Source organism: Scomber scombrus, chromosome 9, assembly GCF_963691925.1.
Source record: "Scomber scombrus chromosome 9, fScoSco1.1, whole genome shotgun sequence".
NCBI lineage: Eukaryota > Metazoa > Chordata > Actinopteri > Scombriformes > Scombridae > Scomber > Scomber scombrus.
Genome location: NC_084978.1, coordinates 14158589 through 14184976, shown reverse-complemented (window position 1 = coordinate 14184976; position 26388 = coordinate 14158589). Strand labels below are relative to the sequence as shown.

At 38.6% G+C, this 26388-nt stretch overlaps 2 protein-coding genes across 2 annotated transcripts in view; both read right to left on the bottom strand.

Annotated features, from left to right (window-relative positions):
• Positions 1 to 1785: 1785 nt before the first annotated feature.
• On the bottom strand, positions 1786 to 4719 carry cdx4 (caudal type homeobox 4). The gene is made up of 3 exons (XM_062426041.1): positions 4284 to 4719; positions 2848 to 2993; positions 1786 to 2019 (listed from the first exon to the last, which is right to left on the bottom strand). Exons 1-3 carry the CDS (start codon positions 4717 to 4719, stop codon positions 1786 to 1788), a joined length of 816 nt encoding a protein of 271 aa, XP_062282025.1.
• An 11052-nt stretch (positions 4720 to 15771) lies between these two features.
• The window catches only part of kdrl (kinase insert domain receptor like), a 43661-nt gene continuing 33044 nt past the window's right edge, over positions 15772 to 26388 (bottom strand). The window contains exons 26-30 of the mRNA XM_062425929.1: positions 25121 to 25226; positions 23155 to 23279; positions 21779 to 21857; positions 20656 to 20759; positions 15772 to 18022 (exon numbers count right to left, since the gene is read on the bottom strand). Of these exons, the coding sequence (XP_062281913.1) occupies positions 17839 to 18022; positions 20656 to 20759; positions 21779 to 21857; positions 23155 to 23279; positions 25121 to 25226 (598 nt within the window). The 3' untranslated portion in view covers positions 15772 to 17838. The remainder of the gene's footprint in view (positions 18023 to 20655; positions 20760 to 21778; positions 21858 to 23154; positions 23280 to 25120; positions 25227 to 26388) is intronic.

Below are 26388 nucleotides of genomic sequence, written 5' to 3'. Positions count from 1 at the left end.
CCTAAGCATTTCTTGGTAATATGGATTAGCTGTGAAACTTAGCTAAACACAGGCTGTAACAACTTAACGAGCTGCCTCTACATGTAGTGAAATAATTACAAATTAAACTCAAATGCAGGTAAACTTGCACTTACTTTTTTACATTCACGCACACAGAAAGTCCAAGGAAAATAAACTGATTCATAACTGGTACTATTAATTAAACTCTTATCTGCTCCAAAACACTTTTCTTCTCCTCCTGGGCCTTTACACTGTTTTTGTCTGCTGCAGAACTAGTCAGCTCTGATTGGCTGCTGCCACTCAACGAGCAGCTGAGAAGACGTGGAGGGGAGGGGGTGATATGCTCATGATCGCTGCATGATCTCAAGTCCGCACCTCAGAGTCTCTTGAACAGATTACAAATATAGTTTTGTCTTCAGAAATGAGGCTGACATCTATTCTGTCAAAAGTTTGGAAAGTACAGATAAAAAGTAGATGAGTTGAACTGACATATGCCAATTATATTAGCTTTGGAAAGCAATATTGTCACAGGTATACATTTGTTTCACTTTTGATAGGCTGTATGCTGATTGTATTGGACATTTTGTAAGCCTTGTTTTTGAGGAGAAGCCTTTTCTTGTCGTACTTGACACATTTAAACCGAAGGAAGAAGAGCTTTATTTTGAGACCAACGCTTTTCGGCTGCGGCCTTCGTCAGGGTCAGAAGACAACACACACACACACACACACACACACACACACACACACACACACACACACACACACACACACACACACACACACACACACACACACACACACACACACACACACGCACACACACAGAAACATTTAAATAAGATTGTATATATATGATTGGTTGTAAGCTATTTTATATATTTTCAACCCTTTGTAAATCTTTTTTTGTTTCACACCCATCTTATTTAAATTGCTTTTCGTATAGGCTAGTGTTAAGCTACCTGTTGATCACAAGCCGAAAGGAACATTCAAATTAGATGGATATGAAACAAAACACAATTTACAAAGCTTTAAAAATGTATAAAAGACAACCAGTCATATACAAGTATACACTTGTTAGAAAAGATTTCTTATGTTAAGTCTTATTTAAATGTGTTTTGCAGTGTGTTGGTGCAGCGTTGGTCTCAAAATGATCTAATAAGACTTCTTCAAGACTTCTTTCCTTCTCTATGGACACTTGAAGAAAGTGAAGTGTAGACAGTGTTCAAATATAAAACATAAAGCAAAATACAAAGTTAAGAAACGACAGAAAACTTCAGGTTTACTGCAAAAAAGGCAATTTATTTACATTTTGAATGTTGCCATCAAACGACCCGTATCATCAACAGCTGCTTCGCTAAAGCAAGTAAATTGTGCTGAAAAAACAGGTGTGAATGATTTGTCAAGTCAAAGCAGTCAGTCCACAGTGTGACATCTAGTTTCAAACTTCGTTAAAAGGTCCCTGAATTCTCATTTTTTTTATTCACAAACACATACACTTCATCACATACAGAAAGGATATTTATATCTTATCAACTCACAAACAATTTAAAGTTTTTTGAAAAACGTTGATTTTTTCGTTTTTTTTTTAAATCCCCCATTTTATTAGAACTATTCTATTAAAAAAGCGATATTTCAAGAGCCTCCAGCATTTCGTTGCTATAAATCACATCTTTATCCACAGCCTGGTGCGTCAGGACGTGAGCTGATCCTCTGGCTGCCTGTCAAGTGTCCTGTCAGCGTGTCGGAGTGCTCAGTTATGTTAGATGATCCAGAGGGTGAAATGTCTCACTGAGTCACTGTCACTTGCTGTATATTCCTGATAGATGGCAAGGTGTTCATTCCCTGTGGAGGGTACATAGAGCCGTGGATGTCTGTGGGGCTGAGGGAGCCCGGCACCGGCAAAGGGCTCACTGAACCCGGGTCACTGTGCACTGAACCCCCGCTGCCGTCAGACTGACCCATCTTCTTCTTAATCATCTTCCTCTCTTTGGCTCTGCGGTTCTGAAACCAGATCTTCACCTAAAAGTGCACAAAGAAAATATCAGGTTAAACGTGTTGTTTTGTTGTTGTTGTTTTTAATTAGTGGCTACCTCTTTATTTTTGTGCTATTTTATTTCAAATAAACATGTCTATACACAGGGAATTAACAGATAAATGAATGAATAAATAAATAAGAATAAACATTAGATATTGAGGCCATTTATGGGCTTGAGCTGCTTTGCTTAAACATCATGCTATTCCTTACACTACAATAAATGCCTTTAAACAAATAGATAGGAAATTTAAGAAAAAAATAGCTAATAAATATATAGGAACAAATAATGCATAGGTCATATATTTTAAAAATAGGCTATAATTATAAATTATCAATAGAAATCTAATAATAATTATAAAGTAAATAAATAAAGGAAAACATGTCCATAATTTAGGACTAATATTTGCTGACTATCCATTTTAAAGTTAAGTCAAATCAATTAACCTGTGTATGCATACTAGCATATACAGTGTATTTATAGATGTCATTAGATGTATTATTTTTAGAGTGTGTTTGTTGTATTTTAAAACGGAATTATCACACACAATTGCCTAATTAATTTAATAAAATAGCTAACTAAAAATAACACCTATCCCAGGTTAAAATAGCTTTTCACATATCAAAGGTAATGCATTTATGTCACATTGTAGTGTCCTTTATATTATGGAGAAGCCTATAAGGTGTCCATTCACGATTACACTTGGCATATGGAGGCTGAACAATACATAGCATGTCTTTAAATGGTTTACAAGGTACATCTTTATTCGTTGAAAATAAACCAAGCAGGAGTATTTTGGATCTTTTAGACCTACCTGTCTTTCCGACAGACCGAGGTTGACCGCCAGTTCAGATTTCCTCCTGATTGTGATGTATCTGTTGAAATGAAATTCCTTCTCCAGCTCCAGCCTCTGATGGTCTGTGTACACTACCCTGTATTTCTCCTTCGTCCGTGTTTTACCTGTGAAAGCCACAAAAAGCAGAAAACAAGATCTTTTTTTTAAGACTCCAATGACCCATCTTCTGGCAGCCAGCTGGTTGAACTGGAGGATTGACTCTCACAGGAGGCTGCATGCCGGGACCGGCCTATCTGCACACTGCATCTTTATTAGCTGCGTCTTAAATCCACATCTCTCTGCTTTGTCTACACATACGCAAATTGGGCTTTTTGATCTCGCTTTGATGACAGTTGTAGTTTAGTGAATTTCAAACAGCCCCCAGTCAGTCCCTCTAGTAATGTTAAAAGGCAACACACGACACTCAAGATAAGAAAACATCAAGTCCTGATTCGACTTAAAACCCCTCCAGAAAGCGTGTAGCTCATGCTGGAAATGGTTGTACTAGTTTTACAATTAAACAGGCTTGTTGTGAGGGTGCATGTCTGCTTTTTGTGGCTGCAAATTAGATATTAGATTAACAAAATGTGGACACACTTTCATATTAATTGATGGCTATAAGGTAGTGTAAAGCAGCAATTTAATTCTAAAGCCTCATTAGGCTAGATATATTGGATTTGTATAAATGTTGTTTACAGGCTGTTGTAAAGGCCTACAGTATTTTGGAGACGTTAGCTGTGAAAAACTTCACTCTTTTCCGGCAATATAACTCTTGGAGAGGAAGGGAGGTTGGTGCATATCAAAGTGAAGAGGTGTTGAAAGCAAAGGCCACCGCCTGGATATGACGGATAACACTCAAAACACGAAACAATGTGACAGGGAAGTCGACCTCACATCTGCAGGAATAATGACATTAACATCACAACTGGGCCTGGCGCCGATTCCTCACACCTTTGTTTTTTTTTATTAGTGTTTTATTTCCACAGCAGACTGAGCTGAAGTCCATTTTCCCATCAAAATTATTAGCTATGGAAATAATGATTGTGCACATTTGGCTGATTCATTCTGCTTAGTTACTGTTATTACACATGACACTCACACTCTTATTGAATGTAAGGAATTTGCACCATGGCGAGTGTCAAATAAATCAATTTGCCTTCTCTTCTTTTTAATTTTTGTCTAAGTTATCGTGCATTTTCATGTTTAATACTTTTGGCATTATTTTCCAACAATTAGTTTTGCCTTTTGATGTGTAGCATCCTCATTTAATTGGACAAACTGACATAGAAGAGCCAGACCAACATAATAATGTGTGCGTAATTTGTTTGTGATTGCAAAGGAAGCATAAAGAGCAGTGCAAATATTTCAGCTCATTAAATGACATAACAGAAGGGAAATAATTTAGATAGACTGACCTGTGGAAGACGACTGCGCGGTTTTACTCATCCACTGGAATGAATTGCGCCTTTCTCTGTCAGGAGAAAGTTGTGCAACGGTAACGTTCTCCGGTGGCGGCTGTAACACCGCAGATCCTGGAGGATGCATATGACTGTACTCAGATGAACAGTAAGGAACTTGTCCGGGAGATGAGTTGTTCATGGGTGTAGGAATAGTATTAGGTGGTCCCAGACTATATGCACCCCAGTCCTCCCGTGGAGCGCCATATGTAGGTCCCCAACTCCCCGCAGATTGTGCGTGCGTATCCATGTTCGGCACATGATGGTATCCAGAAAAGTCGGGGTACTGAGGCGTAGAAACAAAGTTCTGTGGAGGCAGATTGATGCTTGATCTTCTTACTGGCCCTTGGTGATACATGCCGCTTTCTTTATCCAATAGGTATCCCACATACATGATTTGTATTAAAAACAATTACATATAATAAAAACAGCAAAGGAGGTTGTTGTGGCCTATTTTAAGGCGACATGGTTGCCCTGGAACTCTTAAAAAACAATCCTTATGCTGTTTATGTAGTCCAAATGGGTTCCCAAAGTGAAATGCGACGTAGTTCCAGTCTTTCTCCAGTCTCACATGATGTGGCTCTGTTGACAAGACCGTAAAGGTATACTAAGGCCTTCCTGTCAGCCTACTCCTCAACTCTTGGAGATTTGCATCCAAATGAGAGTGGTCGGTGCTGCCAGCCCAGCTGTCCCCTTGCGCCTGTCCTGTTGCGCGTCATCACCTGACAGTGGGCCTATCCTGGACATGAGTACTCCACTTCATGAATACATTAACACCACGGCCTATCAGCTGCACATGCTGCATGAAGCGGCAGTAAAACAGGCAACACGTCCACAAACGTGCAAAGTTACGCTCAGATATATATCTTGTATTATAGACTTTTTCAAGATTTCACTTTTCATTTACAATTAATTGCATTAGAGACCACTAAAAACAGTGAACAGATTAGGTTCTGCATTAGTCCTACAGTTTTTTATTATTACTTCCCAACTAAATCCAGCAGGCCCAACACATGTTTCAGGTTCTTTTGGGTTTAGAAACCTGTTATTATGGGAATCCAGCCTTTCCCAACCACGCTTCACGCGTAAATCCCACTTTATTTGTCAAGATATTCACTTGCAAACGAGGTGCAAAGTATGAGAGACTTTCTGTTGAAGCAAGCCGGACCTTTCGTATTCCTGTTCACACCTCAAGGTCGCACTTCACAGCTAATTCCGGTTACAAGGAAACTCCAACAACCCCCTCTGTGACAAACAGCGGCTTTCGACACATCATCCTCTGCTGCCCCGTGAAAATACAGCAGATTTATTTCTCTGTGCTTTCACCTGATTTTGATGCAACAAAGTCACAAAATGCCATGAAGAAATTAGCATAATGTCTCGTCGTTGAAAAGTGACAAATTCAGCCATGATGATGATGTAAATAATACGTTTAGGTCGTTTAATCATAAATCTAAATGTCAGATGGGATGCTTGAGAATAATGTGTCCCTTTTTCTTGTTTATGTCGTATTTCAGGCCCAAGTGTTGGCTGAACCCTTGTGTATCTGTAAAGATATTCATAGTTTGACAACTCTTCACACCACACTGAGGACCGAAGTGAAGTTATTTATTCGATCTACTTCATCTTCTCATAATTATCTCTCGTTTCTTGATGTTTTTCGAATAATCTGGCAAGTGTCTGAGGCCCTGTTTAGCAGAACTGACTAATTGGCTACTCTAAAAGTCCTGCGCAAAGTCATAAACACTGATGGATGCCTCTGATGCATCTGTTTATTGACCACAAAATATTTATGAGACAAGTCTAATCGAGTTGTCCTCTGACAGCTCACGGCCAGCTCTCTAATTTGTTCGTCAACTGAAAAATCCCGTTAAGTATCAAATTTTCATTATTATTAATTTTTTTCTTCTTCTAGCTTTTTTGTGGCTGTGGCAGGAATTTTACATTGTGGTGCATTGTCGCGTTAAAGCTGGAGGAGATAACTGTTACAGTCACTAAAATAAATAAATAATGTGGCTGTCAGAAGAGCATACATTAATAAATGAATGCATATCCTCTGCAAGAACTTTGCAGTATCTGTATATTGTAAGTGATTTATCAAACACCCTTTCTTTATCTCAGAAAAGAAAGAAGTACTGAGCAGACCATACAGGTCAAGATGTACAAAAACAGATGCAGGGAGTGTTGCTTGGGTCTAGAAAGATATCCTAGTGCTCTTCAGGTTGGGGATCCTATTAGTTTAAAGTTATGGAAAAGATCAGAGGCACTCAAGAGTGTAATACGTTTTAAAAGCCTTTAATACTTCATGGCTACTTAGTCATGGTTAAAACATGCCTCCTACCTTCATCAGAGTAAGTACAGGCCAAGAAGTAACTTATTGAGCCAGTACACACATGGGAACAGTGTATTTGGCTTTCTCATGTGCATTTTACATTTATTAATACCTGCGTCATAGTTTGGAAGCGTTTGTACAAATTGCTCAAGCCCTGAGCAAAAAAAGAAAGAAAAAAGCTGTTAGTTTGCCCATTTCAGTGACATTGTAGATGCTCAAATATCCTTTGTTTTTGTTTTTTTCTTTCTTTGAGCACTTTAAGGATGTTTTTTCCATGTTGGCTCAGAAACTGAGGTCTAAAGTTCATTTTTAATTCATCTTCCCTGCAGTTTTCAGTGTGTAGATGGATTATTGTGACTCACCGCTGCCCTCTTGTGGATTTCAGAGATATAATCAAAGTGACCTCTGAACTCTGATTAAATCTGTGCGACCATTCACCAGACTGTTCACCTCAAGAGGGCAGCCTCCACCAACAAACAAGGTTTCATAATGCACATACAGGCTTTATCAGATTGTGCACCAGAGTCAGAGCACTGCAAGCATTACAGATTATATTCCCACTTGACTGTCGGGACTCAACAGGAAAATCCATCTCAAAACTGAGTTTGCAACCTGTTATTCTGCTGTTTGTAGTTAAAAAAGCAGCATACAGCATGTACACCAGACAAATATGTCCATGAGCTGTCAATCATGAGATAGCCCAATATTTTACTTAGTAGTTCAATTAGAATAGCCCAGTATTTTACTTAGTAATGTAAGTAACAACTTGCACTTATCTGACTGAATGCTGCATGAAACAACCATAAATAGATTATATTTAAAGTGATTTTGAAGCACTTGTCAATTAATAAAAAGGGGAAACACATATGTCCCTTCAGACTGAACACTTTCTGTTCATATTTACTTTGTGACATACACATACCAATGCATACTGTATGTTTTCCATCCTGCTTACCTGGTAAAAGGAAGCGTGATCAGATGACCCTTCATAATTAACAGATTAATCAGAATTTTGGCTGAGATATTACATCCAAAAGGTTCAAATGAAGTGCGTATACAGCTGCGGTTCATGTGTAAAATAGTGTCTTCTTGTTATTCAGATTCAGAGCAGCTCCAGTTTCTGTGTCACTGACATCATCGCTGCAGTCGTCAGATATTCAACAAGAACGGACTAGTTACAAATTAAAGTGAGTTCACAGGAATAAAATGTGAACTCTTAGGGTAGGCTTTCGCTTAAACCATAAGTGGATAACATCTTCCTTAAAAACTTCCTATGTAGCATTTATAAGACATTTAATAAATGATTTATAATACCCATAAGTGGAGGCTGGTATATAAACAGAAAATGAATGAACACAGTTATAACAATATCGAGTACGTTTTCATTGGGTAATTATATTTGATTGTAAGATACTGTACATTAATTAACACTTTAATGTCCTTATATCTGCTTAAAACCACATCACAGTGTGTTATAAAGTGTATACTGCCTATACATGATAAACAGGAGGCCTAGAAAGTAAAGTGTTACTCTTAAGTATAATGCCTAGTAGCTGATTCATCACCTTTTCATTTTCATTTCTTGTGGACAGTCTAAGATTCAATTCTTATACTTTCTGGTATTTAATCTGTGTCACTGGCAAAAAACACACCATAAAACGTGTTTTAGGATCACTTCCTGTTAGGATCTGAACTATCTGCATCTCTCCGGAACTATCTGATTTACAAACAGTGTCTAGTTGTATCAACAGTAGTAAAACAAGGTTCAGCCTTTGACTGAGGCAAAAAATAGATACCCTCCATGAACCAAATATACGTTCATACGCTAGATGGCACAATTGAGTCAAATATGCAATGTCCCTAATCTCCTCATGGATGCACAGATATGAATTTCCTCTGCTGTATCTGTTTCTGCCATCAGGACAGAGTTATTTGTAGACTTAGTGTGCTATCATTTTTAGATAGATAGTTAAATAGGTACACAGATGCGACTGTTGTCTCTGTTGAAACATATCAGTTTTGTCTTAAAGTGTGCAGTCAGCAATTGTTTCTCTGCACAGCTGTAAAGCTCAACATACTGAAGGGTACAGAGTGCAAGCCAAAAGATTGTCAGGGTGATTGTGCCGATATCCAACATGTTTTTCTGGATCAAACCCAACTGCACTGTAATACCTTCTTCATAGTTTGGTTGCGTTTGTACAAATTGTACAAGCCCTGAGCAAAAAAAAAAAAAAAAGCTGTTAGTTTGCCCATTTCAGTGACATTGTAGATGCTCAAATATCCTTTGTTTTTTTCTTTCTTTGAGCACTTTAAGGATGTTTTTTCCATGTTGGCTCAGAAACTGAGGTCTAAAGTTCATCTTTAATCCAAAAAACAGCAGTTAAGATCTCGACTCAGTTTAGTTTGCTGTTGTGTATCTGTGTCGTATACATGCTTTGATTGTTAAGGAAAGCAGAGCAAATATTTAAAGTGATCTGAGATGTGTTTCAGTCTCTTTAAAATGACTCCAGTAATTGCATTTACAGTGTATATGATGATTTAGGGAAGTAAACTGTCTTGCTCTTGTGTGTTGACAAATGTCCTGACAATCACTGAAAGGAGATGAAAAAGTCACTCAGACTCCCCATTCGACTGACCAAAAAGTCACTTCTTTCCCTGACCTCAGCAGTATGTAGATCAACGACAGTCAGCGGTGAAGCAGCCCAAGAATTTAGTTTGTTGCATAACTTTATTGGTGTTATTGAAGTGGCCACAGCGTTTCTCTGCAGGGAAGGAGGTAAAACGGGACCATCTGCTACTATTTTTAGAGAAACTGCCTGCATGGCTGAAACACAGGCACCAATCTTTAGTTTGTCATCTGTAATGTAAAACACATGGAAAAAAGGATACTGCAAACACAAGTCACATCCAAGTATTTCTGATTTATTTACTCTGGGTATAACAGATATAGATGTTGGCAAGATTGTAAAAGATGTTTTACGAGTTGTTTTTGTTTGCGTGAACATTTTCTACAGCCTGGGGGTAAGTGTTAAAAAGAGAAATTATAAGCAACAGCCCTGTGATAGACTACTACGTCATCATAGCCGCAGAGTATTGTGGGAATACACATAAGCCTCGTGGTGTGGGAAGTGAACATTTTGTGAAATTTCACTTTGACATTAATCTGTGGAAAATGGGAACATCATCATTTGAAGCCCCAAGATGAAAAAACATGGATAAAACATTCATACAGGAAGTTCAGCTGCTCTGTGCACACAGACCTCTCATTTCTAAACTTTTTCTCCAGAAAAGAGCAAATAAACCTCAAAATTAACAAACATCTGGTGACGCCACCTGCAAGTACCACTTGTCTGTGTAATAACAAAGAAATAATTCATGAGGGATGTTGCTAAAGTTTTAATAACTTTAATGTCCCCCACACACAAAAATGTTTGTTTTTCTTGTTACATCAGTTGGATGTTTGAGCTTCACTGTGTAGTTTGACACTAGAGGGCTGTTTTTACATTCATCTGCTGAGGTTGGAAAGTTTTTCCTAAACATTAAATCTGAGATTAAGGCATGTACCTATGAGGAGGATTTGTGACATCACAAATAGGTTGGAGCCAATTGGGGTCAAGTATACGATTTAAAACAATGTGATGTGGAGACTTAAAGCCTGCAGTGCACAAAGAGTCTGGATTTTTAATGTGTTAGAAGGAGAAGATGCCATTTTAAGGATTTTGTGGAAAAACATGTCAAATACAATTTATCATTCCAAGCAGAGGATTTTTATGTGTCCCAAAACATGTCTGGAGGGGACTTTAAACTCACTTCAGGAAATTATATAAGTGGCTTTTTATTTCAGTCAGGCAACTCATGTGTTGTGCATTAGCCAGATCAATTCAACTGAGTTCAAATATTGTTTTTTTTTTTACTGGATCTCTTAAAAACACATTCTACAAGAACATTATAAAGCTTGTAATGTTGGCCTGAATTTGATTGCATGCCATATTGCATGTTTACTTTATTCATAGCATGTGTGCTCCCTCCTGTCGTTCCCTGTTTGTTTACTGATGGAAAACAATGCAAAAGAGATTTGTATCAGATAAACACAAAAACCTCTGATCATCTCCTGATTTTATAAGATTCAGTGACAACACGAGCTGCGCAGCTAATATCTGATTTTCTGATACTGAAATGTTTTCCAGAAAACTAACATACGAATATCAGCCATGCATCATCAAGTGCCTTCAGATTCATCAATGCCCATTCAAAGGCAAAAGTGCAGTGAAACCAGCTCATGCACTTGCCCCCATTGTTTACCTCTCTGGCAGGGGGTAAAGGGTGTATAAAGTGCTCATACACCAGGAGGGCATGGGAAAAAATGCCGGGACCCCAGTGGTATAATTAACGTGAACATTGTGGGGTTATTTTGGAGCTAGGATGCATGTTTGTGTGTGTGTGTGTGTGTGTGTGTGTGTGTGTGTGTGTGTGTGTGTGTGTGTGTGCATGTGTGTGTGTGGTAATCCCTTTTCTGTGAAATTCCTCCTCTGGAACCACCCTGCTGCTCTTGTGGCTGCTCTTGGTGGACGGTTGATGAGCCCAAATGTGGGACATCAAAACGTCCTGTTTGCTCTCGCAGTTTGCAGATGTGGTCTCTGATCTCTGCTGCACTGACAACATTTGTGGTGGTATTATGTGGTTTAGTTTAGCATACATCATTCATGAATGAATATAAAATGCCTGATTATTTCTTTTCCTTGAGAGTCGCTGAGTCAACCAGAGTTTATAGATGTTTCAGTTACACGAAACTGTAGAGTCTGCATGCTGCTTTCTGGTGACGTTAATGTCAGTGAATCCACCACTTTGGTCCAGACTGAAATATCTCAACAAACGGACTGACTTGAAGCTTTATTCATGTTCCTCAAAGGATGAATCCTGATGTCTTTGGTGATGTCCTGAATTTTCCTCTTGTGTCACCTTGAGGTTCACATTTATGGTTTTTCTATGGAGTGAAATGATCCAAAAACTATTGGATGATATTTTATCAGAATATATAATCAGAATAAATTGTAGTAATTTATTCATCATCTGCTCAAAATCCCAGGTCAAATATTTGTAAGGGAGTTTTTCCTTATTCAAATTTAAGGTCTAAAGGCAGAAGATGTTGTAATGCCATACAGACTGTAAAGCCCCCTGAGGCAAATTTGTGATTTGTGATATTGGATTATACAAATAAAAAGTGACTTGACCAAATTATTAAACAAATGACTTTGTAATTAGCAAATGTTAGCATACTTATTCCCTAAACTAAGATGGTTTACAGACTTTTCATCTTATGTGTAAAAAGTATCATCTTTGAGAAAAAACAAACTGTGTGCAGATTCAGTTTTTTGATATAACATGTTTTATCCAGCAAATGTTGGTCTATTTTTCTTTTTAATTTTTCAATTCATCCCTTTCATAATCTCAACATTCACAAAACTTCCACGCATGGCATTACATTAAACCTGATGTTTGTTTTTCTCGCTTCGACCTTTGCACCAAAGTCTAGTCTTTATTTAGCTTTTTGTGTTGTTGTTTGTGCTTTTTCTTTGCTTGGTAAAGGTGGACTGGACTTAGCTCTTTTAAAGGGAACAGTATCCGGTTTATTGTTCTGCATTTAGGTGAGAGGCTCGGATGTGGTCTGCCCACCATTCACCTTCATGGGCAGGGGTCTGGGAATAGCATTGTGTGGCCATTTATATGGGGAGGAGGAACCTTTTTTTTCATTGTAGTGTTTGGTCGATGGCCCCCGAATCTGTGTATGATGGGATTTCAAGCTGCACAGATTCAGTTGGAACGCGGATGTGTTTTTGGCTTCAGTTTCAGAGGTTCCTGAATTGATTAACACTTTTTTTTTTAATGATTGATGGAGTGTTTTGCAGCTTTGTTTGCTTTGGGAAGAGACCCTGGAAGTGGTTAAAGAGGGGGGAGGTCGTTTTCATGAACGTAATTGTTAAATAAGAGGAAAAAAAAAGGTGGCACGTGTGAGTTTCTCAATACAAACCAGACATTTCTAAATGTTATAAACCCTGATTATTTATTTACTTTTTTTTTTTTTTTTTTTTTTTAAACTCTGTAGGTCCTGACAGAGCAGATCCTGGGACCCTTCCTGTTCCTCTTCTTGAAGTTGTTGCATGTTTCATTAATCACACTTCTGATCACAGAACAATAATGATGAGTTATATCGGTCATGGAATTGCACTTTATACTACATGACATTAATGTGTGTTTGTTTCTCAATCTTATAAATGGAAAAATAGAATAAATATTTTACAGTTTCTTGTACTACTTGATGACAATAATATGGAAAACTAACTGCAATCACTACAGTTACTACTGTTAGTACTAACAGTGGTGTAGCACAACAGCATGTGCTGTGTAATATTGTGGACAAACACTGATATAGATCAAATAAATGTTTTATATATCATCACATATTTTATAAATATTTGATGTTACCAAAAGTCAGTAGCCACTTTATGAATGAGTTAGTAAAGTGTTTGTAGCCTATAATTCTAACAATGCCAAATTTCCAATTTCAATTCCTCACCACCATCGGAACAGATGATACAAACCTGTTTTTGCTCTCCCTGTTTGAACAGCTGATCTAACCCCAACGACCCAGACAGAACAATTGAAAACATACAGAGTGGACTAACCACTCTAAACAAAGAGGAACCACAACTAACAACCAGTTTATTCAATTATCAAAAAGCCTGATGAATTAATGGAAACATTTGACTGAAATTAACGAAGATATAACACAGGAAACAATGATAATGACGTGAAAAAGGGCCCGGTGAAAAAAAGGGAGAGGAGCAGCCTTTTCACAGGCACTGAAGTGAGGTTTAATAAGTTAACGTCATACAAACTGCAGTTAACAGAAGAAACCTAAATCAAATTAATGTTTGTTGTGACCACACTTTAAAACAGCAGCAGTTCTCCTCAGTACGCCTGCACACAGTTTTTCAAGGTACTTGGCAGGCCTTTTGTTCCAGTTGTCTTGGAGAACTGGGCTGTATGTTTGGGGTTGTTGTACTTTTATACTTCACCATTATGCTGTTTTTCTTTAGTATACCTGTCAGATAATTTACACTGAACTTGGAGCAAAGCAAACAGTCCCTGTTTCATTGTTTTTATTGAAAATGGTGAATAATTAGTAACGTTTTATAAACTCTCTGCAGTTTTAAGTGAGTACCAGAGCTCCTCCACAGTGGTCCCTCAGGAAAGGAGCAGGGCAGCCCTCATGCTTCTGCCTGTATGGAAAAACACTGTGTGTGTAAGTGTTTTTACACGAGCCTGTTATATTTGTTACCAAAAGAAAAAAAAACTTGACAGTCAAGACCCCCTCCTTCTTCCAACATCCTTCCCTTGTTTGTTTGTATCTCATATTCTGGAAATAGTCCACAGTACTCGGAGGTTGTTGATATGTGTTTGGGTGTAATGTTGGGCGCTCACCTTACTGTAAACATAGTCAATCCTGTGAGGACAAGGCGGGCCCGTGAGGACAGCCGAGGGCCCAACCTGTCCTGTATAGCGTGTGTTCCCCCGTGGACACACCCAGTGTTGGTAACCAGGGGCACTGCGCTCCCATAGGAAGTCTTGTGTGTGGTGTCCACCGGTCATGACGAGGATGATTAAGAGTTCCTTCCTTTCCTGCTTGGACGGGCATTGTCCCGGTTAACAGACAGGCTGCCGACACCTTGTTCTGGCAAGGAAGTGAGTCCATCAGTCCAAGGAGCCTCAGAGGGGCTGAACACTGATGACACATTCCAATCCAAACATACCTTTTCATTAATGCTTCACAAATTCAAATGGGAATAATCAAGACTCTGTGAATCAAAAGGAGGTTAAAAAAATGTTGAGAAACTTTTTCTAGGCCTCACAAGGGGCTGAGGGAAGTCTGAAGGGTCTTGGACTATTTCAGCCACACAAATTCATGTTATTTTTAATTCTATGTTTTAAAAAAATCTTTTCTCTCATTATTTTGCTCATAGAAACTATTGTTATATAAAATTAGTTATTAAATATTCCAGTTAAACATGGGAATACTTCTCTTTGGTTAAATTGCCAGCAATGCAACATTAAAGAGGTTTCACCACAGACATTTCCCTGCTCAAAGTTGTTGGGAAGCTCAGGCCTATCAGTCTTTATGCGGACTCTATTTTATTAGCAAATACTGTAATAAAGAAGCACTTTTAGAGGACATTTTCTGTTGATTAAATATTGGGCTTTCTTTTTATTTATGAAACAAACTATATATCTTACCCTCCAATCAAAAATATGTTTTTCTCAGTGTTGTATGTTGTTTTTACACTCATCTGCTGCAGGAGAAACATTTCTCTGGGCTCACCTTAAACTAATTTGAAGATGTGGAGGTAGGGGCACAATCTGTGACATGTTGGAAGCCAATCTCTGTCCCAATCCCAGATTAACCAATTTAATTAAAATATTCACTGCACTGATTGAAACCATGTAGTCATTATTTTTGAGCAAAATAAACAAATAATGCACAGATCTGCAAGCATTTTAGCTGGATCTAAGTCATTATCAGCAGATTTCTTGATTAGATTAAGCAAAATTGCTACATGTTCATGCCAGTCTGTATCCATGCTGGTAGATTTGTGAGAGTTTAATGCTCATTGTAAAGAAAACCAAGTTGTTTGACACATTTTAATGTTTTACCTTATGATGGTACTGCATGAAAGATCATGAATGTCTGATGGTATATTTACGCTGAACAACATGTCAACCTGCTGATGGCATCACAGGAAAATCACTGAGAAAAATCACAGAAGTAGTAAGATTCATCCTATGGAGACAGTTGATATTAGCACAGAATTTCATGGCAGTCCATTCAATAGATGTTGAGATGTTTCAATTAAACTAAAAATCTTTTAAGCAGCACCAATTTGTGTTTTAATAAAACAGAGATGTATCTGAGCTCAAAGCATAGACCCTCTGGTTTTCTGGGATTTGAAGGTGTTTCCAGGGTCCAAACATTTGTACTTAAGTTAATTTAAACACTGACAAGAATACATATGTTTTCCTCATTAAGATCTTTAAGTAATTATGAGTCCAGACAGCAGGTAATGTATAAATATATAGATCTTTATTCATTTATTTATTTCATATGCTCAGTTAACAGTGTTGGGGAACATTACATTTCAGTAAAACTACATGAAAAACACAAAAAGCCACATAGATGGTTTGAACTGCTGCAGATTACCATTAGTCATGGTTATGTATCCAAATATGTGTATCTTTGCATTCATGTTTAAATCTTTGTATATTACTGTGATAGCTGAAATGAAGCTTGAAATTGAAGACAAATAAGAGGTGAACATAATCCATTAAGTGAAAACTAAAATAAATTTATGTTAGGTTGGCAAGAAATAATAAAACAAATACTGTAAACGTTAATGTCCTACTATGTAAGGTACTGGAGTTAAATAAAAGAGCAAAATAAAATCAGTAACATGTGACTGTCAACACTGTCTGATAATAATATAATATACCTTTAGAATACAAAAACACTATATTTGATATAAAGTATCAGTGCATAATCATTTCTTCTCCACATAAACAACACATTATACAAACAAAACACCATTTGGAAATACACAGGGGTTCAAAATATCCATTTTGTAGTTTACGCACTGACAAAAAAACTGTTTTCTTTAGTGGCCAAAAAGCACAAAGTTAGGCGCTCTCCTACAGGGTGTTTGTATGGTACTACAAGTGTGAGTGAATGTTTGGTCCAAAGTACTTTCACTTGATCTTGAATTACAACAAAGAGATTTTAACACATAATAAAACCTACAGTGAACCAGAGCAGACTGGTGCTGCACATGTAGAGTTTCTGTAGCCTGCCCTGCAAGCTTACAGACAAGCTAACACTTAAACGAAAGATGGAGAATACCTACATGCATGTTTCTGCAGAAGAAGATTCCCTTTACTACCAGTGAATACAGCAGCACGAACACGAATAAATCTGGAGTGTCGATATCAGGGAGAGCCGGTAAATCCTTTGGCTAACTTTTAAATATGAATCTAAATGTACAACAGAACCAGATGACTACGCAGCAGTGTTTACAATCTAAATAAATACACAATTCATTCTTACTAGTGCTTTCGAAGAAAACTGTTCCTATGAAGTCTGATCTCATGTTTATATCTCAGATTGTACATGAGAAAATAAACAAATTCATGAGGCTCTCTGGATTCAATCTCGCTTTCTCTTTTTAGTTTGACTGGGGGAAAAAAACGTTTCTTCAACGCCAGATCAGACAGGAGGAAGGATTGAAATATAACTCTTCATTTAAATGCCTTCAAGGTCGAGCTGTAAATTTAAGTGTGAAGCTGTCTGGTCGTTCTGTCAGCTCTACCCTGTTTCCTCCATTAACCTGTGATTTTTCTCAAGCTGGAGAGCTTAAAAAAGAGCTTGATGACAGACCCCCCCCCCCATCGCTCTGGGTCAACCTGAGTTAAAAGAGCTTTTTATGAAAGTACAGGAGCAATGACACCTCAAATACGAGACCTTCCATAAGTAATAACTGTTGTTATACTGGTATCCATCTGCTTTTTTTCTTTAGGCAAAACTTAACTTTCATATGGACGGATGTAGCCGCACTGCAAAACAAAGCATCACTTTTGACTTTCTTAACAAATACTTTCCAGTTTTTAATTTACATAAAGAAAATTACAACAGATATAAAATAGTCTCAATATAAACTTTAAAAGCGTCCGACCATAGTTTGTTTGAATCTGTGGTGAAGTTCGAATCTTTATGGTTTGTTTTCACAGTAGATCAAAGAAATACCTGAGCCTGTTTTCAGCTGTTTGACATATCACAGTGAATGTGGAATGGACCAGCAGCATTAACGTCAGCCTACATCTGAAAACTGGGAAGGAATGAACAGCTTACAGGTTTCCTTTTGTTGCATAGCAGGCGCCCTGCAAGTTGGAAGACGCTAGTTAAGAGTTGATTCAGGAGTCATTTCATAGTGTCCTTTATAAACACTTTAAGAGGGATTTTTTTCTTCCCTCTCTTAAATGTTTGGTAAAGAACAGTCCACACATTAGAGTCAAAACGGAGGAGAACAAAGCGGTGGGTCCGAGGCTGTCGGTCAGATTCTCTAGGGATGGAGTAGGAGGTTACACAGGTGGGGTGGAGTAGCGCACCACGTAGTTGTAGTCAGGCGGCGGGCTGTGACACTCCAGGTCGGCATCCAGAGCTGAGTCATCCAGACTGAAGTCCAGAGAGGAAACCGTTGGTAGGAATTTCTCCTTTTCAGTGTCGGTCAGCACAGACTCTTTACTCTTACTTGCTGCCTTCATCCTAAAAATAAACAGATAAACAACACATATAAGCAGGAAATATCACCATCTTAAGGCTGCTGTCACATTAATAAGTCACTATATCAAAGTATGTTTTATAGAAGTTTTTTATTTATTAATTCAAGTCCCTCTCCATTCCAAAATGTGTTTTTTTACTTGTTGTAAATTCACTGTGATGTTTGAGCTTTAATGTGCAGAATGATGTATGGGCAGAGTCTGATACCAAAAGACTGTTTTAACATCTGCTGTATCAGTGCACAATCACAAGTATAATTTTGTCATATCACAACTAGTTTGGAAGCCGATCATGAATAATAAAATGAATAAAGTCTAACATGACTTTTCAGTGAAGTATTAGACATCTAATGATCAGGAGTCAAACTTTTGAAATCAACAATTTTTTATATTCATAGATTTTTCAGTGAGAGAGAAGAAATAGATTTAATGAAGTTTAACAAGGCAATTGAGCATATTCAAAGCAGAGCACTTTTTATGTTTTATAACATGATTAGAGGGGATCTAAATTTTAAAACGTGTCCACTGTATTCAAAATGTTCACTTCACTTCTCTTAGAAATACTGGCATAGACGTGCATACTAAAAATGAACTCATCATCAGCCCTCTACAATAAACAGACTCTGCTAATTGCGAAGAAAAAAACACTGAGAAACAAACATGACAAAGACACAACAAACCAGTGTGGCATGACAGGATAATCAGATCACTTTCTGAACAAGAAATGACACAGGGCCAAATTTGCCACCAGGCTTTTCTCAAAACACATTCACGTGTCCTCACTGAAATATTTCAAGCTCCTCTATTTAGACTTTTTATATGATTGCAGCATTTTTTGAACAATTATGATCTAATAAGATTTTTATTTGGAGAACAATTAGATAATCAGGGTGAAAATTGGTGCTGACTGTGGTAATGGGTAAACAAACAACTGTGAACCCATCCACCTTTCTGTGAGCTCACAAGTTGGTTTTCTCCAAGAGAACTTGATTTAATCACCCTCACAATGGAACCAGAAGCTGTTTTGATATCCTCAAATTGAAAAAAACAGTCTTTGTGAAGCTGTGCGATCACACAAACCTTTCCTCATTCATATATTATGTAATCAATCATCCTGAGCTTTTCTGCTTCATTTGATGTGCAGAATATGAGTAATTGCTCGCTATTGTCTTTGGAGGTTGCCAAGGGTTTCCAGAGCTCCTCTCTCGAGGCCAAAGGGTCAGAGCCCAGCGGGGGTAAGTGACGCCGCTGTACTGGAATGCCTTCTTGATGAATACCTGCTAAACCAGGCATCAAAAATAGCAGACAATAGTACAATGAGAATTGAAATGAGTCATATTAATGTAGTTTACAGCAATTATTTGCTCTAAAAATTGGCACCGACTGTAAGTTGTCCTGTGTGTCAAGGACTGTTGAAGGCTGAGGGAGCAACAGGTGGACTTGTGCTTAACAAAAGGAGCCGCGGCGCTGTAGTCAACAGGGGAGGCTTTTGTAAACCCTCCTAAGTTCAAAGGTGGCAGTGATTAAGCGGTTGCCCAGCAAGGAAGTCCTCCCCTCAAAGTATAGATCATTCTCTGCATGCCTGGACTGATTCTGCTCACCATGGCAGAGGCCCTGATGACACGAGCAGGACGGTAACAAGTTTTTTTGGCCTTGACTACAAGTTTTAAGATTTAAAAGAGACATCACAGGATGTGGGTGTTTGTAGAAGTAAGTCAATTAATTACAGTGCCTCAGACACTAACTTATTGTGTCTTACAGTCTTTCTTCTTTAACGTAGATTTGTGAAACATTAACATTCGCTTTATAACTGTTCCTCTTCTTAATAATTTAAGTGGAAACCACAATAATATGAGGGAGTATTTATATTTGCTACAGTACAGATAGCAGCAGAATAATGCTCTGAGGTTTAAAGTGTAATTACTGAGTTCAGGGGCATGACCCTGAAAATGAACCGCCCCGCTGACTGCTGTAGACTTAATATCTAAGCCTTAAGACACCTACAGAGACCCCCTCATAAGAGAAAGATTTACAGAAACTTTACTCAGATTTGACTTTATCCTCGGATAACCTCATAAGCGAGAACATACTGTCTCAGTTGTCTCAGTGTTTTTTCAGCTTTCTGTTAGTTTTATATACTTTGCCTCGCAGGATTCCACATCTTAAAGTCATCAAATGATCCACAGGGTTTCACTGTAGGCCTTCGTCACTCCTTTGAGATCATGTGTATTTGTTATCCAACGGTGGATTACAGCAGACAGCCATGACTCAGAGGTTAAATCAGGGTGGGAGGAATGCCATTCAAGACTCTTTTGACGCAAACAAAGAGGTTTTAGTGTGCACTCTTAAAACGGTCGAAACGTCCTTCAGTTTGTCACCTTCAAGGTTTATCCCTCCCACTTCTCCTTTGTGCCACCGGCAGAAAACAAGTTGCTGACTTCTTTGTAGGCCAGGAGGTATTTGTGTGTGTGTGCATGTGTGTATGTATAATAGTTATTGCATCTACATTCCAGCACATCACAGAAGTTTCCAAGCAGGTATTCTGTACTCTCTTCCAGTGTGTTAATGTATCATTGTCAGAGCATATGCAAAGGTGCTGATGTGGTATCATGTACGTACGCTAGAGCCATGATGCTCAGAGGTCGGCCTGCCAACGACTCCAGACGCTTCAGAGTCTTCATGTTGTCAGAGGACAAACCCATCCCACTGTCTGACTGACCGCCCTGTTGAGGATGGAGAGACAAATAGAAAGTGATTCATTAAAACCAAAAATCCCATTTTCCACTTTTTTTTTATTTCTTTCTTATCAAAGGTGAAGAAATGAGCTAGAAAATACTTCACAAATTCAAACAAAATGCATTAGCATCATCAACAACAAAGATTTCAGGGAAAGTTAAACAGTGAAATTTCACAAAATAAAAACTCAAAATCATAAAATTGTTGGAGTAATAAATTCCTACTTTCTTGATGCAGAGTAAGGAGTTAAAGACCAGAAATATGCAGCAGAGCCAAGGCACAAAGGGCTTTAAAAGTAATCAAAAAGTAATCAGGAGGACTGTAGAGATCTATTGTCTTTATCTAGTGTTGGTCTGAAGCCTTTCTGCTGTATTCTGCACAGATCGCTGCATCCTACTGAACATAGTACAACTAATGAAGTGCAGTACTTGAAGTGAGAGAAAACAAATGTGGAAAAGTTGCTCAACTATGTTTTAGGGAAGCATTGTTGCAAAAATTTTTATTTGTACGTGACAAAACTGAATATAATGTGATGATTGAAGTTTGTTTGAATCAAAACCAACCTCTAAATTTCTGCTTGAATGGTTTAAGATAGCTGTGGGCTTTCCAAGAAGAGGAGGTGGGTTGAAATATGATCAATGCCAATAACTAGAACTTCAGTTTGATCATAATTCAGATGCAAAAAGTTGAAGGCCATTCAGTGTTTGATGGCAGCAGTGCAGGAAATCCTGATTGTTAAGATTCTTGGGACTAAATGAGACATACAATTGGGAATCTGAAACAATGTTTAAGTGACAAACTGAACTTGTTTTGAAGTCTGGTGGGATCCAACATGACATAAGAGCAGAGGAATAAATAAAGTTATTAACAGTGGCTTTGAACCCTGGATAAAAAAACAATTTAAAGTACTTTTTTTAAACCCCCAAGTTCAGTCAAGCTACTGTAAATAGTGAGACTGATGATGCAGGGTAGAGTGTCTGGTTTAGTGTCAGCACGAATAACTCACCCCGTGGTTCTCATTTGTCCCGTCCTCCATGGTAACCTCATCGAAGGTTTTGACGCTAGCGGGACGGATCTTGATGTTCCTGGCAAAAAAAGACAATATTTCCAGGGTAAGACTCCAAAATACTCTACAATGTTCTGTTTGTTCTGTTTCTGTTTAGAGGATCCTTTGATTACACTGGAGCCAAAAGGGTAAGGTTCAGCAACAAAACCGCAGGAACTTAATCACTTAGATTAACAAAATGTAGCATCTGTGACATTGTACTTTGAAAACATATCTTATTGACTTTACATTTCAACACTGAGAGGATAAAATGACTGCTTCATTTAGCTAAAGGGATGACTGTCATTACTGGTTTTCAGCACCTCCTCAATAAACACACTTGGAGGATCTGTGAAAAACCCAAGAGTTCAAACAAATATTATTTTAAGTGGACATAAATCTAGAGGGAGGCGCTACGGTTTTGGGGGAAATTCCTTACAGAAGCCACAATACTAAAAGCTCTTTGGCTATCGAGCTGTTATCATGTGCCAATCTGGTCTGTCATTGTCCTCAAGTCAGACCTTAATGTTCTGGTGGAAGGATTTAGTCTGAGTGCTGCAGGAACAGTTATTGTTTTGGATAATATTCAGTGCAAAGTGGGAAAATGATTGAGGCATTTCCTTTGCACAACAGACCGCAGTGTTGGACTTTTAACAGTCTGAGGGTAGGTTTACATGCCTTCAAGATAAGGTGATTTATTTCTTATTTCTTAACAAGTTCATAGTGGAGAATAAAATATTTGAGCCAACAAGAGTCTACAGCCGTGCTAGCAGCTCTGTGAGGCTGTGCGTAGACATGCTCATGATAACAATGCCATTATGCTGATGTTTAGCAGCTATAATGTTTACCATGTCCACCACTTTCTGTGCTAGTATGCTAACAATTGACTAATTAGCACAAAATAAAAAAGTCCAGCTGAGGCTGATGGGAATCATGTAAGTTGTGGCAGCACTAGATAAAAAGTCAGAGAATCACCAAAGTCAGCAGGATTGTTCCTCTGGGAACCACGAATGCCTGAATAAAATTTTGTCTCAACTAAAATGCTTTAAAGGATACATTAAAACACATCCTTTAGTGCTAGAGGACACATCAAAGTAGCTCCTTAAGTGATCAGAGTATCTATAATAATCCAATAGTTGTTGAAATATTTCAGTCTGGACCACAGTGATGGACCGACCAATCAACGCCTAACATTGCTTTGAGCCACGGCACAAACGTGTCTAAGAATCAACTCAGCGGAGAAGATTAGATAAAGTAGCAACATGTGTAAGTACAAGAGTTTCAGTTTCACTCTGTTTTATGTAAACTAGCCAATGAACAATGATCCATCTTCTCACCAGTTGCTCCCTGAGTCACGGTGGGAGAGGGGTCTTGTTGGCGTCTCCTCTGACGGCTTGGTGGCAGACAGGTCTCCCACCTTGGCCAGCAGGGCTGTGTTGATGGGTATGTAGTGCTTCCCCTCCTAAATCAACCAAGCAGAGACAAAACATCTAAGAGTGCAGCCTTATGCTAACATGATGCAAAGTATAAAACACTGAAGGCTTCATGGGCGATACGTTGTGCACACTATGAAAACACACACGTCCACAGGTCGTGGCAAGCAGCCAAAGAAACTAAGGTCATGCCTAATAAATCCAATACAATGTTCATGATTTTGGTGGAGTCGGCAAAGTCCGTGACTAGCCTTCCTGCACTGTAACAATAGCTGTATTAATGAGAGTAAAACCCCTCCACTGTTCTCTCTGTCCAGTCCAGATTGTTTCTCGTGAGGATAGCTTTCACAGACTCATTTGTAATGCAACATGCACAGTTGTTATGCATTAAGATCTTATATCTTATTACCTCATTGGACAATCTACAGTCTTGTGTAGTCACAGCAGTAGTAGTGAAATTGAATTCCTTTTTTGTGTGCTTATCTGTCTGCAGTAATGTACAATCAGGACAAGAAGTCAGTTCTCTTTTAGTGGCTGTAAGTAGGAACTTGACTGTGGGCATCTTGTACATCCTGATGCCTGAAACGGATCTGGTCTTGTTACAGCTTATCATCAGTGAGAGTTGAATCTAAGTTCCCTCCTCTTCAATTTCCTTCCCATTCTTCCATCCATCTTCCATCCTTTTTTAGTATCATCTCATTACTCCTTCAATAGAAGATTTTTAAATTTTTCTTTTTAACACAACCATAACTTATTTTGTGCTTTAGGGAGGCAAAGATGAGAGCTTCAAATATGTTTTTCATATTCACGTGAACTGAGAATAGGATTAGAGGTCTTTACAAGTTCACCTGATCTAAGACAGACCAGTGTAATTAAACAAAAAACAAAGAGACCTGATCTAAAAATGACCTTAAGCAAGAGAGACCCAGTCTGACATAGACCTAATCCTAAATGCCGTTGACCTGAACAGGTCCAAACAGAAAAAGAGTAGTAACACGTCATATTTTCTAATACTTCAGATTCTCTGTTTCGCCTCAAAAATCAGTTTTTTCTTTTGTGATGACTTTAATGCGTCAGATGGATTCATTCTTGTATTAGACATATTGTCACACCAGACACACAGCAGTAGAATTTGACCTAATTAGAGTGAATATACAGTCAGTTGGAACTGGCCCACTTGGGTGCTGGGTCAGGTCTTGGTTAGCAGCAACTAAGTGGTCACATGAAGTCATCTATATTGAAAAATGTTCAACATTTTTCTGAATGTTTGCATGAAAATCAAATACTGTCATTTTCTCCCGTGAGTGTTTTGCATCTTTGACTAGTGGGAACAAAGCTGTTTGACATTCTTAAAAAATTCACGAACTTCCAAGAGTTTGGGACATTTCACAACATTCATACCAGGAAATGTTAATTGTGTGACACTAAGAATGAAACAGTTTTTCCATGTGTTTTGATGTGCGGTTCCTCTTATGAAGCTGATGGTGCCATTTCTAGGGGAGCCAAGTGTTTGTGATGAGTGTTACTTCCCCTCTCGGTTACTTTGAGCACCCCCTTGGGCTGCTCTGCATCTCCTTCTGGGCTGCAGAGCTCCCTGAATGTCAGCAGTGTTTGTGACTCACACATGCAGAGCTACTGACTAATGTTGCTAAAAAGGGTTTTCCGCTTGGTTAGGATTTTCAGAGTATGTTGGAAATTAAACTTAGATTTAAATTTAGTATCAATCCCTTTCATCTACCATCATCAACTTTTAGGTTGAATTCACACCAGAGCTCTACAGCTGCTGCTGATATGTTCTTGTTTTTCTCAGAATTTTTCTGACAACACATGTTCACTTCTATCATATGTGGTTCTAATTTGTCGATCATACCTGCTGCACGCTGGCCTGAAGCAGGTCTCCCAGTCTTTCTACCAGCTCAGTGAAGGTCGGCCGCTCCTGTGGCTCCCCATGCCAGCAGTCCAACATGGTCTGATATCTACGAGCAAAGAAAAAAAACATTGAACAAACACTGTGACATACACGACACACACAAACCTTCTATATACTGGACGGACATTCTTAATGCCAGATAAACATATATTTGGGTTTAAGGAAGGAAAAAGTGGTCATCTTTTCACATCTCCGTGTTAAGACTGGTGCAAGAGGAGGCCACATCTGGTCAACCTATACATCATCTAGAACATTAGTACATACCCTATTCCTTATTTTCTGGGGATTTTAAGCCTCTGGAGCTGGATCTGATTCTCTCCTGGTCTTGGGTGTGATGACCAGTGAGAGCGCTCAGCCTGCCTGGTCTCTGACAGGCTGTCAGCGTCTCTGTCCATGTGGGAAGACTCAGAGCTTTTATGTGAGTTTCCATCGCACTACTCTGTCTCATTTAATGGAGGAATTTAGAAACAGAGCACCACGGCTGCTGTTTAAATTACGTTCACAGCGTGTTACTGATTGGGATCCATCAGTGATGGATATCTATCCTCTTTCTGCTGCAACAACCGCCACTTTCCCCACAGAAATCTTTAATTTTAAGTAAATATAGCCTTTATGATTCCCTTCTGGCATCGTATTTAATCAATCTCAAGTTTTAAGGAGCTGGTTGTAAAAAGCAGATGGTCTATTGCTGCTGTACATCACACCCCTCCTCTCCATCTGGGTTTCTGTGAACAGGGTACACTTTCAGTGCTGTCAGGCCCAGCTGAAAGAAGTCAAGCGTCTGTGAATCCTACGTTAATGAACATAAAACAAGTATACTCTAACAGGTGGTAGCCCTCGTAACGGTGACAGGATGTGGAGAGCGTGATCACAGCCCTTATGCATATCATTGAAGGGGGAAGTAGATACATTGTATGATTGCACAATTTAAACCACATTTCCTGCCTGGTCTGTAATGAGAATAAATAGCCTTCCCCCACATGTTTTGGGTCTTGAGGGAGTGTGGTGTGTCTGAGGGAGAGGAGATTCTGTATAACTGAGTTACATTGTCTGGTTGAGTAAGTATGGTAGGATGGGAAATGAGCATCCTATTTGTTGTATTCCCACTAACTGAGAGGCATCCGCTAAATTCCTTTGCAATGCCTCAGCACTGGGAATCCTATTAACAGACAGTAGTTCCTGATGAATCAGAGCTGCAGTGACCCGAA

What these genes read in the sequence shown, in the direction of transcription:
- cdx4 (XM_062426041.1), bottom strand. Translation starts at nt 4,719, where the DNA reads ATGTATGTGGGATACCTATTGGATAAAGAAAGCGGCATGTATCACCAA. An exon ending in CGCGCAGTCGTCTTCCACAG is followed by an intron (nt 2,994 to 4,283) that starts GTCAGTCTATCT and finishes TGGCTTTCACAG; the next exon opens with GTAAAACACGGACGAAGGAG. An exon ending in TCGGTCTGTCGGAAAGACAG is followed by an intron (nt 2,020 to 2,847) that starts GTAGGTCTAAAA and finishes GTGCACTTTTAG; the next exon opens with GTGAAGATCTGGTTTCAGAA.